Below are 17,256 nucleotides of genomic sequence, written 5' to 3'. Positions count from 1 at the left end.
GTATCAGAGTAAAATCGAGATCTGAAGTAAAATGGGAGAAATACGGCATCCCTTTGCCAAGGAAGCCTCAGACGATCATGGGAATAAATATTAATGTCCCATAACATTTATATTCTTAATATGCCCGTTTGACAGTGAATTAATTCATTCCTGGTTATCCCCCACCCTCCTACCCATCCAGGCGAATATGACGCACCAACCCAAAGTGTCCCACCAGCCGTCCTCCACCTCTCCCCTGTCCAGCCCCAACCTGACCAGCTCTGAGCCCCGGCCGCTGCCCGCCCCCACTAGGCCCAAGGTCAACAGTGTCCTCAACCTGTTTGGCCAGTGGCTGTTTGACGCCGCACTGGTGCACTGCAAGCTCCACACGGGCCTGAGCCGAGACAATAGCTTGACTGGTAAGGTCAGGGTCGGAGGTTAAGTGTCAAAAACTGGTTTGATTAGTACTGTGTGCGTCTCAATAGTCTAAAGTTGCTTCCTTTCCTTTATTGTCTCTTATTTAGCTGTGAAAACACAGGCCAGGGATGTTGTGAAACATTCATATAGAAATATATTATATAGAGCAATCACGTCAGCTCTATTCCGATATTTCTATCTGTAAATGAATGTTCCACATTTGCCTAATGAACATGGCCCATTCCAAAAGGATATGCAGGATGTTCATCTGGGAAATGGTATTCACCATTTCTACTCCTTCAGACCAGTGGATGAAACGAAAGGAGACAAGAAGATGAATCCACTTCAGACCATTGAGATGCACCCATGGTGTTATTTGTCTTACATGTCATTTCCTTATGCCATTTTTGTATTTTATTCCAACCTGCAAGATGAACTGACATCTCTGGTAAAACAATTGGCCAGTGCACTTTAGCATTGTGACCACGATACCGATCCACCATCGTTCATCTCAGAATAATCTCCCTTCTCTACTATTATTGCGGTTTCATTTATTTTTGTTTTTGGTGGTTTTATTGGCATAGGACAGTGAAGAGGAGACGAGAGAGTCGAGGGTATACATGTGTGTCCCGGGGTCTGTGGCACTAACTGCTGGCCCACACAAGCCACAATATTGAGTCAGTTTCATTTAGCAGTGGAGATGAGCCAGTGCTCTTCAGTTGGATAAAGTGGAGATGAGCCAGTGCTCTTCAGTTGGATAAAGTGGAGATGAGCCAGTGCTCTTCAGTTGGATAAAGTGGAGATGAGCCAGTGCTCTTCAGTTGGATAAAGTGGAGATGAGCCAGTGCTCTTCAGTTGGATAAAGTGGAGATGAGCCAGTGGTCTTCAGTTGGATAAAGTGGAGATGAGCCAGTGGTCTTCAGTTGGATAAAGTGGTGATGAGCCAGTGGTCTTCAGTTGGATAAAGTGGTGATGAGCCAGTGGTCTTCAGTTGGATAAAGTGGAGATGAGCCAGTGCTCTTCAGTTGGATAAAGTGGTGATGAGCCAGTGCTCTTCAGTTGGATAAAGTGGAGATGAGCCAGTGCTCTTCAGTTGGATAAAGTGGATATGAGCCAGTGGTCTTCAGTTGGATAAAGTGGAGATGAGCCAGTGGTCTTCAGTTGGATAAAGTGGTGTGCGGAGGGAATTGTGGTGATATATCCTGGATTGTAGGCCTACTTGATTTAGTTGCATACCTGTGAAAACACTTAAAGGGGCCTCCCGAGTGGCGCAGCGGTCTAAGGAAGTGCTTGAGGCATCACTACAGACCCTGGTTCGATCCCAGGCTGTGTCACAGCCGGCCGTGACCGGGAGACCCATGAGGCGGCGCACAATTTGCCCAGCGTCGTCTGGGTTACGGGAGGGGTTGGCCGGCCGGGATTTCCTTGTCCCATCGCGCTCTAGCGACTCCTTGTGGTGGGCCGGGCTCCTGCAAGCTGACTCGGTCGCCAGCTGGACGGTGTTTCCTCGGACACATTGGTGCTGCTGGCTTCCGGGTTAAGCGAGCAGTGTGTCAAGAAGCAGTGCGGCTTGGCAGGGTCGTGTTTCGGAGGATGCATGGCTCTCGACCTTCGCCTCTCCCGAGTCCATAGGGGAGTTGAAGCAATGGGACAAGACTGTAACTACCAATTGGATATCATGAAATTGGGGAGAAATAAGGGTAAATTTTTTTTAAAGAAAACTTAAAGTGATAGTGCACATCAGAGGGGAGTGGAAGCCTGATCTTAAAGGAATAGTGTGACATTTTGGCAATGAAGCCTTTTTTTCTACTTACCCAGGGTCTGATGAACTTGGATACAATTTTGTTTGAAGGAAGTTGAAGGTAGTTTCTGGAGCCATTACTAACTAGCGTTAGCGCAATGACTGGAAGTCTACAGGAACAGCTAACATGCTGTTCATCTGACTGGGTAAGTAGAGAAAAGGGCTTAATTGCCTAAATGTCGCACTATCCCTTTAAGCTCAGGCTTCCACTCCTCTGTGATCTCTACAACAAAACCCTGAGCTGGTCTTACTGTTTGTAATGGACAGTGCATTGTGTCAATAGCTGCCAAAGGGAATTTCAGTTGGGATGATGCTAGCTGTTAGATGTTAGTCTTCATCTCCAATTGTGAGAAATGGGTAGGATGGCTGCCAGTATGATTCTTGTGAGTTCTATCCTCTATTTTTATGGAAAATGTGGTCTTTCAGTTGATCTAGGCTATGTTGCATATTTCTTTAACTTTGTTGACAAGATAATTTTTTCAAAACTCTATTCTGAGTGTCAGTGAAGGAGTTAGTCCAAATAGGTTCAGGAGACATAGTTTATGAAATATCTTTTGGTTTAGTTTTCAGTTGTGTAATGATATTGTTTGTATAATGGTTGTTTCGACTATCTATGTCTTTTGTTGACACTGATGTTAACTCTTTACAGCCGTACCCGTATACGGGTTCGAAATGGCAGATTTGTACACTGATAAGCACTTAAATGGGAACGTAGTGGCTGTACAGTAACATGCTATACATGACGTCAGAGCTCAAGGTCAACGCTTTAAAGCGCAGTATTGGTTTTGACTGACAGCGTTTCTGAACTTGAACACCACACACGACAAGAAGTTGCCCCATCCCTCCCGCTAATTGGACAACTGAGTGAGGGAATGTAAATAAAGTAAATGTATTTTGAAAGATGAGACATTGAGGTTTATAACAAATACCGCTTTGATGTCGTACAAGCAAGCCAAACACCAGTTAGTCCAAATGTGCACTTCACATTTCCATATCATAAAACTCATGTCATATACAGGGTCAACGTTTATGATCATTATGATGTACAGTTACAAGATGACATGACGTCATACCCTGGGTTGTTCTGAACAGAATGAGCCTATGTTTGTCGTATTGTGAAGACATGTGCCGGGACCACCCATCTGAATGCACTCGTCACTCTATTCTATGCGCACCAAAATGACCATCTGTTTCTCTGAATTGCCTTGTGAAAGCCTAACACCGTAAGATCGTATTTTGTAATTTAGCTAGCCATGTTGGCAGTAGAACACGCTTTCAAACGATGCCCACTGTTTTTGGAATGCGTAAACAACAGTAATTGTGTGATGGCGGGGATGCAGGGCTGTGTTCCAAACAACTAAAAGTCTGCTTGCTCTAGTTCCTCAACGGCACAGCTAGGAGAGCTCAAAAAAAGCACCTTCTAATTGAAGACTCTTTGAGTCATAAAAGTGCATTGAAATTATGTAGGAACTGTGCACACTTTGGAGAGGTACAGGATGTGGCCACTTGGAGACACCAGTCAGACCTCTCAAACCCTTGTAATTTCTCATGAATATTCTTATCATGTTACTGAATGTATCCAGAGTATTTTCAGATTTCGTTCTCAACAAATGTGGTGAAAAGTACAGTAAATATAAAATGCACATAAAATCAACATTATTATTAACTGTTTTGTCCCCACCTTTAGTCTAATAATTTTCCCATAATCTCCAAACTGTTCCCTTTTGATTGCTATTATGGTAATGCATATGCATTCCCACGAGTGTAAAGGGTTAAGAGCACCTAGAAATATCACCACGAAAAGTCCTAAAAACAAAGAACCATTATGAAATCTTGGACCACGAATAATACATATCTTATCGTATCAATGCTGTTCTTTGATTTGTTTCCCATTTCTATTATCTTGCAGCTACATTTGTCAAATTCTCCTTTCTTATAAATCTTGTAAGTAGGAAAACAAGCTTACCGTACAATTTTTTTTACTTGTCGTTTTCATATATCCGATTGCCATTTTTTGTTTTAGAATTTTATTTGTGCCCTTTGTCATTGTTGCTGTGCTGATTTGTTGGGGAAAGAACAAGTGTCCATTTCCTTCCTGTGTTCGTGGGTGGGGTGGGGGAGAGGTTGTCAGGACTATATATATATATATATACATACATACATACATACATACATACATACATACATACATACATACATACATACATACAGTGAGGGAAAACAGTCTCTCACTGTTCAAATAAACCTACCATGAAAATTATAGACTGATCATGTCTTTGTCAGTGGGCAAACGTACAAAATCAGCAGGGGATAAAATACTTTTTTCCCTCACTGTACATACATACATACATACATACATACATACATACATGCATACATGCATACATGCATACATGCATGCATACATACAGTGGGGAGAACAAGTATTTGATACACTGCCGATTTTGCAGGTTTTCCTACTTACAAAGCATGTAGAGGTCTGTAATTTTTATCATAGGTACACTTCAACCGTGAGAGACGGAATCAAAAATCCAGAAAATCACATTGTATGATTTTTAAGTAATTAATTTGCATTTTATTGCATGACATAAGTATTTGACCATCTACCAACCAGTAAGAATTCCGGCTCTCACAGACCTGTTAGTTTTTCTTTAAGAAGCCCTCCTGTTCTCCACTCATTACCTGTATTAACTGCACCTGTTTGAACTCGTTAACTGTATAAAAGACACCTGTCCACACACTCAATCAAACAGACTCCAACCTCTCCACAATGGCCAAGACCATAGAGCTGTGTAAGGACATCAGGGATAAAATTGTAGACCTGCACAAGGCTGGGATGGGCTACAGGACAATAGGCAAGCAGCTTGGTGAGAAGGCAACAACTGTTGGTGCAATTATTCGAAAATGGAAGTTCAAGATGACGGTCAATCACCCTCGGTCTGGGGCGCCATGCAAGATCTCACCTCGTGGGGCATCAATGATCATGAGGAAGGTGAGGGATCAGTCCAGAACTACACGGCAGGACCTGGTCAATGACCTGAAGAGAGCTGGGACCACAGTCTCAAAGAAAACCATTAGTAACACACTATGCCGTCATGAATTAATATCCTGCAGCGCACGCAAGGTCCCCCTGCTCAAGCCAGCGCATGTCCAGGCCCGTCTGAAGTTTGCCAATGACCATCTGGATGATCCAGAGGAGGAATGGGAGAAGGTCATGTGGCCTGATGAGACAAAAATTTAGCTTTTTTGTCTAAACTCCACTCGCCGTGGTTGGAGGAAGAAGAAGGATGAGTACAACCCCAAGAACACCATCCCAACTGTGAAGCATGGAGGTGGAAACATCATTCTTTGGGGATGCTTTTCTGCAAAGGGGACAGGACGACTGCACTGTATTGAGGGCAGGATGGATGGGGACATGTATCGCAAGATCTTGGCCAACAACCTCCTTCCCTCAGTATGAGCATTGAAGATGGGTCGTGGCTGGGTCTTCCAGCATGACAACGACCCGAAACACACAGCCAGGGCAACTAAGGAGTGGCTCCGTAAGAAGCATCTCAAGGTCCTGGAGTGGCCTAGCCAGTCTCCAGACCTGAACCCAATAGAAAATCTTTGGAGGGAGCTGAAAGTCCGTATTGCCCAGCGACAGTCCCGAAACCTGAAGGATCTGGAGAAGGTCTGTATGGAGGAGTGGGCCAAAATCCCTGCTGCAGTGTGTGCAAACCTGGTCAAGACCTACAGGAAACGTATGATCTCTGTAATTGCAAACAAAGGTTTCTGTACCAAATATTAAGTTCTGCTTTTCTGATGTATCAAATACTTATGTCATGCAATAAAATATAAAGGAATTACTTAAAAATCATACAATGTGATTTTTGTTTTAGATTCCGTCTCTCACAGTTGAAGTGTACCTATGATAAAAATTACAGACCTCTACATGCTTTGTAAGTAGGAAAACCTGCAAAATCGGCAGTGTATCAAATACTTATTCTCCCCACTGTATATATAAACTACCATTCAAAGGTTTGGGGTCACTTAGAAATATCCTTGTCCATTAAAATAACATCAAATTGATCAGAAATACGGTGTAGACATTGTTAATGTTGTAAATGGCTATTGTAGCTGGAAACGGCTGATTTGTAATGGAATATCTACATAGGCGTACAGAGGCCCATTTATCAGCAACCATCAGTCCTGTGTTCCAATGGCACGTTGTGTTTGCTAATCCAAGTTTATCATTTTAAAAGTCTAATTGATCATTAGAAAACCCTTTTGCAATTATGTTAGCACAGCTGAAAACTGTTGTGCTGATTAAAGAAGCAATAAAACTGGCCTTCTTGAGACTAGTTGAGTATCTGGAGCATCAGCAATTGTGGGTTTGATTACAGGCTCAAAATGGCCAGAAACAAAGAAATGTATTTTGAAACTCGTCAGTCTATTCTTCGTGGTAAAGTGGGAGATTTGTACAGTGTAAAAGGGATCTTGAAGAAGGAAGGCTATCACTCCATTTTGCAATGCCATGCCATACCCTGTGGACGGTGCTTGATTGGAGCCAATTTCCTCCTACAACAGGGCAATGACCCAAAGCACAGCTCCAAACTATGCAATAACTATTTAGGGAAGAAGCAGTCTGCTGGTATTCTGTCTATAATGGAGTGGCCAGCACAGTCACCGGATCTCAACCCTATTGAGCTGTTGTGGGAGCAGCTTGACCGTATGGTACGTAATGAAGTGCCCATCAAGCCAATCCAACTTGTGGGAGGTGCTTCAGGAAGCATGGGGTGAAATCTCTTCAGATTACCTCAACAAATTGACAACTAGAATGCCAAAGGTCTGCAAGGCTGTAATTGCTGCAAATGGAGGATTCTTTGACGAAAGCTACGTTTAAAGGACACAATTATTATTTCAATTAAAAATCATTTATTTCTAACCTTGTCAATGACTACATTTCCTATTCATTTTGCTATATTTCCTATTCAAACTCATTTCATGTATGTTTTCATGGAAAACAAGGACATTTCTAAGTGACCCCAAACTTTTGAACGGTAGTGTATGTATGTATGTATGTATGTGTGTGTATATGTGTATATATACATACATACATACATACATACATACATACATACAGTACCAGTCAAAAGTTTGGACACACCTACTCATTCAACGTTTTTTCTTTATTTTTACTATTTTCTACATTGTAGAATAATAGTGAAGACATCAAAACTATGAAATAACACACATGGAATCATGTAGTAACCAAAAAAGTGTTAAACAAATCAAAATATATTTTAGATTTTAGATTTTTTTAAATAGCCACCCTTTGCCTTTATGACAGCTTTGCACACTCTTGGCATTCTCTCAACCAGCTTCACCTGGAATGCTTTTCCAACAGTCTTGAAGGAGTTCCCACATATGCTGAGCACTTGTTGGCTGATTTTCCTTCACTCTGCCGTCCGACTGAATTCAAACCATCTCAATTGTGTTGAGGTCGGGGGATTGTGGAGGACAGGTCACCTGATGCAGCACTCCATCACTCTCCTTCTTGGTAAAATAGCCCTTACACAGCCTGGAGATGTGTTGAGTCATTGTCCTGTTGAAAAACAAAGGATCGTCCCACTAAGCCCAAACCAGATGGGATGGCGTATCGTTGCAGAATGCTGTGGTAGCCATGCTGGTTAAGTGTGCCTTGAATTCTAAATAAATCACAGACAGTTTCACCAGCAAAGCACCCCCACACCATAACACATTTTAGTCATTTAGCAGACGCTCTTATCCAGAGCGACTTACAGGAGCAATTAGGGTTAAGTGCCTTGCTCAAGGGCACATCGACAGATTTTTCACCTAGTCGGCTCAGGGATTAGAACCAGCGACCTTTCGGTTACAGGCACAACACTCTTAACCACTAAGTTACCTAACACCACCACCTCCATGCTTTACGGTGGGAAATACACATGCAGAGATCATCCGTTCACCCACACCGCGTCTCACAAAGACACAGCGGTTGGAACCAAAAATGTCTAATTTGGACTCCAGACCAAAGGACACATTTCCACCGGTCTAGTGTCCATTGCTCGTGTTTGTTGGCCCAAGCAAGTCTCTTCTTATTATTGGTGTCCTTTAGTAGTGGTTTCTTTGCAGCAATTCAACCATGAAAGGCTTGATTCACACAGTCTCCTCTGAACAGTTGATGTTGAGATGTGTCTGTTACTTGAACCCTGTGAAGCATTTATTTGGTCTGCAATTTCTGAGGCTGGTAACTCTAATGAACTTATCCTCTGGGTCTTCCATTCCTGTGGCGGTCCTCATGAGAGCCAGTTTCATTTTAACTTAATTAACTTTTAAGAAGGCACACCTGTTAATTGAAATGCATTCCAGGTGACTACCTCATGAAGCTGGTTGAGAAAATGCCAAGAGTGTGCAAAGCTGTCATCAAGGCAAAGGGTGGCTATTTGAATAATATTTTGATTTGTTTAACTTTTTTGGTTACTACATGATTCCATATGTGCTATTTCATAGCTTGATGTCTTCACTATTATTCTACAATGTAAAAAAGAGTAAGAAATAAAGAAAAACTCTTGTTCAACATTTTGTTACGTTACAGCCTTATTCTAAAATGGATTAAATAGTTTTTCCCTCCCTCATGAATCTACACACAATACCCCATAATGACAAAGCAAAAACTGGTTTTTAGAAATGTTTGCTAATTTATTAAAAATAAAAACTGGAAATATTACATTTACATAAGAATTCAGACCCTTTGTACTCAGTACTTTGTTGAAGCATCTTTGGCAGCGATTACAGTCTTGGGCTCTACGGACAATTCCTTTGACCTCATGGCTTGGTTTTTGCTCTGACATGCACTGTCAACTGTGGGACCTTATATAGACAGGTATGTGCCTTTCCAAATTATGTCCAATCAATTGAATTTACCACAGGTGGACTCCAATCAAGTTGTAGAAACATCTCATGGATGATCAATGGAACCAGGATGCACCTGAGCTCAATTTCGAGTCTCATAGCAAAGGGTCTGAATACTTATGTAAATGAGGGTATTTCTGTTTTTTATTTGTAATACATTTGCAAACATTTCTAAAAACCTGCTTTGTCATTATGTAGTATTGTGTGTAGATTGATGAGAAAAAATAAATATTTAATCAATTTTAGAATAAGGCTGTAACGTAACAAAATGTAGAAAAAGTAAAGAGGTCTCGATACTTTCCGAAGGCACTGTATATATTATTAGGTACCAAACGGAAGAAATCTGATGGAAACAAGAAGAAAGACTTCCTTAACCTGTCCAATAAGAAACACTCATTTTTGTTTTTGCTACGGTGTGCCCTAATTAATATGACCTAAACGTGCCAAACCACTTCCCCGTTTTGCCTGGAATCAAACTGACTTAGTATTGCTCCACCAGACCTGGATCCTGTAATCTCACTCCACAGGATCTTACACACTAACACTTATTTTCCAAAGAAACCAACAAACATTGAGTTTCTTCCCCCGCAGCGTTATTTGTTCCTCAGTTGATAACCTTGAGTTGGTATTTACTCTAGCCTCTAGGCCTATATTACATGATATGGTGGATGTTTGGTCAGTATATTTGAGCCGTATATCTTGCCTCGTGTGAATTTCCAGTCAGCTAATAAGTAGACATTGCAATTTATGAATTTAGCCATTTATAAGAAAGAAGTGTGTATGTACAGTGGGGAAAAAAAGTATTTAGTCAGCCACCAATTGTGCAAGTTCTCCCACTTAAAAAGATGAGAGAGGCCTGTAATTTTCATCATAGGTACACGTCAACTATGACAGACAAATTGAGAGAAAAAAAATCCAGAAAATCACATTGTGGGATTTTTTATGAATTTATTTGCAAATTATGGTGGAAAATAAGTATTTGGTCACCTACAAACAAGCAAGATTTCTGGCTCTCACAGACCTGTAACTTCTTCTTTAAGAGGCTCCTCTGTCCTCCACTCGTTACCTGTATTAATGGCACCTGTTTGAACTTGTTATCAGTATAAAAGACACCTGTCCACAACCTCAAACAGTCACACTCAAACAGTCAAACAGTCACACATTTTATGGTGGATTGTGGAGGAGGGGGGTTGAGTGTGTTGGAGTATGTGAGTATGTGCGTGTGTGCTTGTCTGGCATCTGTTGTGGGGGGGTGGGGATGTTGGGGGGGTATGGGATGGACCGCGGGAATTATTTGCTAGGATAATAATTGCTTGTCAATGAATTAAATGTAATACAATGGCAATCCGGGTTATATGTTAGAATCATATGCGTGAACTGCCGACATTATTACACATATTAATTGATAATGATGGAAAATAGGATATGCATAATTTAAAAAATATATATAGTTATATAGATATATATATAGAGAGAGGTGAAAGCATTGGAAATGCTTTTGGCGGTTAATCTGCTTCTGTTTTGTGGGTGGCACTGTGTGCTGTTTTCGATGGATGGGTCCTGGCCTCTCGGGACCTTAGGGATACGGAGGGACGTGGGTGGGATGCTGATCACTGGGATGACGGCTCAACTTGGGATGGGGAGGGGCTTTAGCGGGGAATTAGTGGAGAACAATTGAAGGGTTACTCCGTAGCAATGCAAATATCACGGTACAGCTATATGGACACTCAATCATTACGCTATTTTTTATTGGTAAATTTACAAACATTTATAATGATAAATAGACTTGAAACTTGTATCTCATTATGGTGTATGGTGAAATAAGTATAGCCAGTTATAATTGTAATGGCTTAGCTGATAATAACAAAAGAAGAACAATATTTACATGGCTCAAAGAGAAGGAATATAATATCTATTGTATACAGGAAACTCATTCAACAATTCGAGATGAAGTAGCGTGGAAAAAAGAATGGGGGGGGGAAATATACTTCTCCCATGGGCAAAGAAATTCAAAAGGGGTGATGATATTAATTAATAGTAATTTCGATCCGAATGTGCAAATTGTCCAAATAGATACGCAAGGTAGATGGATTATTTTAAATATGGTATTGGACCATAAACAGATATGGCTCATTAACCTTTACGGACCAAATAATGATGATCCACAATTCTTTGACAATATATATAATAAATTATCAAGCCTGCAAGCAACTCAAGACAATATTATTATGGTGGGGGATTATAATACTGTTTTAAATAGCTCAATGGACCGAAAAGGAAATCACACCACAAACAATCACCCACATGCTCTTAAGGAAATTGTGAATGTCATGGATACATTAGAACTAGTAGATATATGGAGGCTTAAATATGCTGATCTAGTGAGATATACAGTGGGGAAAAAAAGTATTTAGTCAGCCACCAATTGTGCAAGTTCTCCCACTTAAAAAGATGAGAGAGGCCTTTAATTTTCATCATTGGTACACGTCAACTATGACAAACAAAATTAGAAAAGAAAATCCAGAAAATCACATTGTAGGATTTTTAATGAATTTATTTGCAAATTATGGTGGAAAATAAGTATTTGGTCAATAACAAAAGTTTCTCAATACTTTGTTATATACCCTTTGTTGGCAATGACACAGGTCAAATGTTTTCTGTAAGTCTTCACAAGGTTTTCACACACTGTTGCTGGTATTTTGGCCCATTCCTCCATGCAGATCTCCTCTAGAGCAGTGATGTTTTGTGGCTGTCGCTGGGCAACACGGACTTTCAACTCCCTCCAAAGATTTTCTATGGGGTTGAGATCTGGAGACTGGCTAGGCCACTCCAGGACCTTGAAATGCTTCTTACGAAGCCACTCCTTCGTTGCCCGGGCGGTGTGTTTGGGATCATTGTCATGCTGAAAGACCCAGCCATGTTTCATCTTCAATGCCCTTGCTGATGGAAGGAGGTTTTCACTCAAAATCCCACGATACATGGCCCCATTCATTCTTTCCTTTACACGGATCAGTCGTCCTGGTCCTTTTGCAGAAAAACAGCCCCAAAGCATGATTTTTCCACCCCCATGCTTCACAGTAGGTATGGTGTTCTTTGGATGCAACTCAGCATTCTTTGTCCTCCAAACACGACGAGTTGAGTTTTTACCAAAAAGTTCTATTTTGGTTTCATCTGACCATATCACATTCTCCCAATCCTCTTCTGGATCATCCAAATGCACTCTAGCAAACTTCAGACGGGCCTGGACATGTACTGGCTTAAGCAGGGGGATACGTCTGGCACTGCAGAATTTGAGTCCCTGGCGGCGTAGTGTGTTACTGATGGTAGGCTTTGTTACTTTGGTCCCAGCTCTCTGCAGGTCATTCACTAGGTCCCCCCGTGTGGTTCTGGGATTTTTGCTCACCGTTCTTGTGATCATTTTGACCCCACGGGGTGAGATCTTGCGTGGAGCCCCAGATCGAGGGAGATTATCAGTGGTCTTGTATGTCTTCCATTTCCTAATAATTGCTCCCACAGTTGATTTCTTCAAACCAAGCTGCTTACCTATTGCAGATTCAGTCTTCCCAGCCTGGTGCAGGTCTACAATTTTGTTTCTGGTGTCCTTTGACAGCTCTTTGGTCTTGGCCATAGTGGAGTTTGGAGTGTGACTGTTTGAGGTTGTGGACAGGTGTCTTTTATACTGATAACAAGTTTAAACAGGTGCCATTAATACAGGTAACGAGTGGAGGACAGAGGAGCCTCTTGAAGAAGAAGTTACAGGTCTGTGAGAGCCAGAAATCTTGCTTGTTTGTAGGTGACCAAATACTTATTTTCCACCATAATTTTCAAATAAATTCATAAAAATCCTACAATGTGATATTCTGGAGAAAAAAAATCTCAATTTGTCTGTCATAGTTTACGTGTACCTATGATGAAAATTACAGGCCTCATCTTTTTAAGTGGGAGAACTTGCACAATTGGTGGCTGACTAAATACTTTTTTTCCCCACTGTACATGGCGGAGACTGAATCAAGCTAGTCGTCTTGACTTCTTTCTTATCTCATTCTCGTTGGCACCAAAAGTAAAAAAAAGTGTTGATAGGGGACAGAATGCGGTCGGACCATCATATAATAGGCATATACATTGATAATTTATTTATAATTAGAACAAAGGAATTTATGACTGACTTTTTCCAACATAACATAGGTACAGCGAATCCCCTTATTGTATGGGACACCTTTAAATGTGCCTTTAGAGGCCATGCAATTCAGTACTCATCTCGAAAACAAAAGCAATTTAGGTCAAAAGAGTTTATACTAAGAAAGGAAATAGAAAGTCTAACAGAACAGATAGATGGCAATAAAAACTGTAACATAGAGGCTCAGAATAAATTAGAGGAAAAACAAAAAGAAATGGAAAAACTTATTCAAGAAAGATCAAGTGTAATATATTATAAAAATAAAGCAAACTGGATGGAATATGGGGAAAAATGCACAAAATTCTTTTTTAATCTTCAACATAGGAATGCTACCAAAAATAACTTAATGAAACTGGTTACAATTGACGGAGTCACCCATAATTCACCAAATGATATTTTGAAGGAAGAAACAAAGTACTTTAAGCATATCTTTTCTTTTCAGTCGCCTCCATCTCCTCTAACTGAAGCTAATTGTAGAGATTTTTTTTCTATTGATAATGTCAAATTAACAGCCACACAGAAAGACTCATGTGAAGGTGAAATTACAGAGGAGGAACTTCTGGATGCAATTAAAGACTTTAAGTCCGGGGAAAACTCCAGGGTTGGATGGCATACCAATCGAGGTATACCAAACCTTTTTTGATATACTAAGAGGACCGTTATTAGCATGTTTTAACCACTCCTATGTAAATGGTAGATTATCTGACACTCAAGAAGAAGGTCTGATCTCATTATTACTGAAACAGGATACAAGTGGAAAATATAAAGATCCAGTCCATTTACAAAATTGGAGGCCCCTTACACTTCAGTGTTGTGATGCAAAAATCCTAGCAAAATGTATAGCGCATAGAATTAAAAAGGTATTGTCGGATATTATTCATTCTAATCAGACAGGTTTTTTACATGGAAGATACATTGGAGATAATATAAGGCAAGTATTGGAAACAATAGAACACTATGGAAAATATGGGAAACCAGGCCTGCTATTCATAGCAGACTTCGAAAAGGCATTTGATAAAGTTCGACCGGGGTTTATATATAAATGCCTGGAGCATTTCAATTTTGGAGAATCTCTTTTAAAATGGGTCAAAATCATGTATAGTAACCCTAGGTGTAAAATAGTAAATAATGGCTATTTCTCAGAAAGTTTTAAACTGTCAAGAGGAGTGAAACAAGGTTGTCCACTATCGGCATATCTATTTATTGTGGCCATCGAGATGTTAGCTATTAAAATCAGATCCAATAATAATATCAGAGGATTAGAAATACAGGGCTTAAAAACAAAGGTGTCATTGTACGCAGATGATTCATGTTTTCTTTTAGATCCACAACTAGAATCCCTCCACAGCCTCATAGAGGATCTAGATACATTTTCTAACCTCTCTGGATTAAAACCAAATTATGACAAATGTACTATATTACGTATTGGATCACTAAAAATACAATTTTTACATTACCATGTAGTTTACCAATAAAATGGTCTGATGGTGATGTGGATATACTCGAATACATATCCCAAAGGAAATAAATGATCTCACTTCAATAAATTTTAATAGAAAGTTAGCAAAAATAGATAAGATCTTACTACCATGGAAAGGAAAATACCTGTCAATTTGTGGAAAAATCACCCTGATTAACTCTTTAGTATTATCCCAGTTTACCTATTTGCTTATGGTCTTGCCTACGCCTAGCAAACCGTTTTTTAAATAATATGAGAAAAAAATATTCAATTTTATTTGGAACGGCAAGCCAGACAAAATTAAAAGAGCATATTTATATAATGAATATGAATTCGGAGGACAGAAATTATTAAATATTAAAGCATTAGACCTATCACTAAAATCTTCAGTCATCCAAAAGTTATACTTAAATCCGAACTGGTTCTCAAGCAAATTAGTAAGATTGTCTCACCCACTGTTCAAGAAAGGCCTTTTTCCCTTTATTCAGATTACAACCTCTCACTTTCAGTTATTTGAAAAGGAAATAATCTCCCAAATGTCACTATTTCTAAAACAAGCCATAGAAAGTTGGTTGCAATTTCAATTTAATCCTCCAGAAACGACAGAACAAATAATGCAACAAATATTGTGGTTAAATTCAAATATACTAATTGACAAAAAAAACTTTATTTTTTGACAGAATGTTTAAAAAAGGTATAATCTTCGTAAATGATATCATTGGTAGGACTGGTGGAGTTATGTCGCACATGCAGCTAACAAAAACATATGGAAATGTCTGCTCTACCCAAAATTACAACCAAATAATTGCAGCCTTACTGCAAAAGTGGAAGAGGAAAGTTGAAGGGGGAGAAAGTAAGGAACTTGTCTGTCAGCCTTGCATTAAAGAACATAATTGGTTAAGGAAAACTGTGATAAATAAAAAAGTATATCAGTTTCACTTAAGGACCAAAGGATTGACAGCCGTCCCATATAGATTGCAAAATAGTTGGGAAGAGATCTTTGACGTACCGATCCCATGGCATAGTGTTTATGAACTGACACGCAAAACGACACCGGATTCAAAAATTTGAATCTTTCAATTTAAATTATTATATAAAATTCTTGCTACCAATAGAATGTTATTTATATGGGGGATACAGTCTTCCCAGCTCTGCAGATTTTGCTGTGAGGAGACAGAATCATTGGATCATTTGTTTTGGTTCTGTCCATTTGTGGCTTGTTTTTGGACACGGGTCCAGGAATGGCTGGGGGATTGCAATATTTACCTGGAGCTAACCTTGCAGATAGCATTAGTGGGTGATCTGAAAAGTCATAGTCAATCAATCAATAATATAATAATACTTTTAGCAAAAATGTTTATTTTTAATTCACAATCTGTAGAAGCAATGAGAATAGAAAGGTTCAGAACTTTTGTAAAACATCACAGTACGGTTGAAATATATATGGCAAATAGAAATCCTATATGGATGGTGTTAAGAGATAGATGGGAGGTATTGAATAGAGTTGAAGGATGGGACTAATAACAAATAACAACAAATAATAACAAAGATAGCTAATAATGTAAGCATACTGTGTCCATAACAAGTATATAGGTTGTATGTTGGGAGCTTTTGGGAAAGAGCACAGTTAGAAAGATATGGCATTTAGAAGCAAACCGGATGGACATCATGAAAATGATCGGAGAGGTTGAGAGTAGAAGAAGTTCAGGAGCAAAAAATATATATATATATATATATATATATAGAATTATTGTAAAATTAACTCTGTCCATAAGGTGTAGATAGTAAGTATAGACCGGAAGTAGAGGCCTGGGCGTTGTTGTTCACTAATTTACTCCAAGTAGGGAAAGGATGGTGGGGTTGAAAAGTAATAAAGGGGAATATATATATAAAAAATAAAAATAAACATGGGGGATTGGAAGTGATGCAGACAATTACATTGATAGAAGATACAATCTATCTGCAATATTAAGCTGATCCATTCCCCCTGAGAAAAAAATAAAATAAAATAAATAAATAAAAACAGTCACACTCCAAACTCCACTATGGCCAAGACCAAAGAGCTGTCAAAGGACACCAGAAACAAAATTGTAGACCTGCACCAGGCTGGGAAGACTGAATCTGCAATAGGTAAGCAGCTTGGTTTGAAGAAATCAACTGTGGGAGCAATTATTAGGAAATGGAAGACATACAAGACCACTGATAATCTCCCTCGATCTGGGGCTCCACGCAAGATCTCACCCCGTGGGGTCAAAATGATCACAAGAACGGTGAGCAAAAATCCCAGAACCACACGGGGGGTGTGGTCTCCCTGCAGAGAGCTGGGACCAAAGTAACAAAGCCTACCATCAGTAACACACTACGCCGCCAGGGACTCAAATCCTGCAGTGCCAGACGTGTCCCCCTGCTTAAGCCAGTACATGTCCAGGCCCCTCTGAAGTTTGCTAGAGTGCATTTGGATGATCCAGAAGAGGATTGGGAGAATGTCATATGGTCAGATGAAACCAA

At 39.8% G+C, this 17,256-nt stretch overlaps 1 protein-coding gene across 8 annotated transcripts in view; it reads left to right on the top strand.

Annotated features, from left to right (window-relative positions):
- The window catches only part of LOC121577992 (ral GTPase-activating protein subunit beta-like), a 91,195-nt gene that overhangs the window by 24,958 nt on the left and 48,981 nt on the right, over nt 1-17,256 (top strand). For all 8 annotated transcript variants that reach the window (XM_045223649.1, XM_045223657.1, XM_045223656.1 and 5 more), the window contains one exon: nt 182-398. In XM_045223649.1, the coding sequence (XP_045079584.1) occupies nt 182-398 (217 nt within the window). The remainder of the gene's footprint in view (nt 1-181; nt 399-17,256) is intronic.

This window comes from Coregonus clupeaformis, chromosome 12 (assembly GCF_020615455.1).
Source record: "Coregonus clupeaformis isolate EN_2021a chromosome 12, ASM2061545v1, whole genome shotgun sequence".
Taxonomy (NCBI): Eukaryota; Metazoa; Chordata; class Actinopteri; order Salmoniformes; family Salmonidae; genus Coregonus; species Coregonus clupeaformis.
The sequence above is the reverse complement of the archived record's forward strand: the minus strand, read 5'-3'. Positions and strand labels throughout refer to the sequence as shown.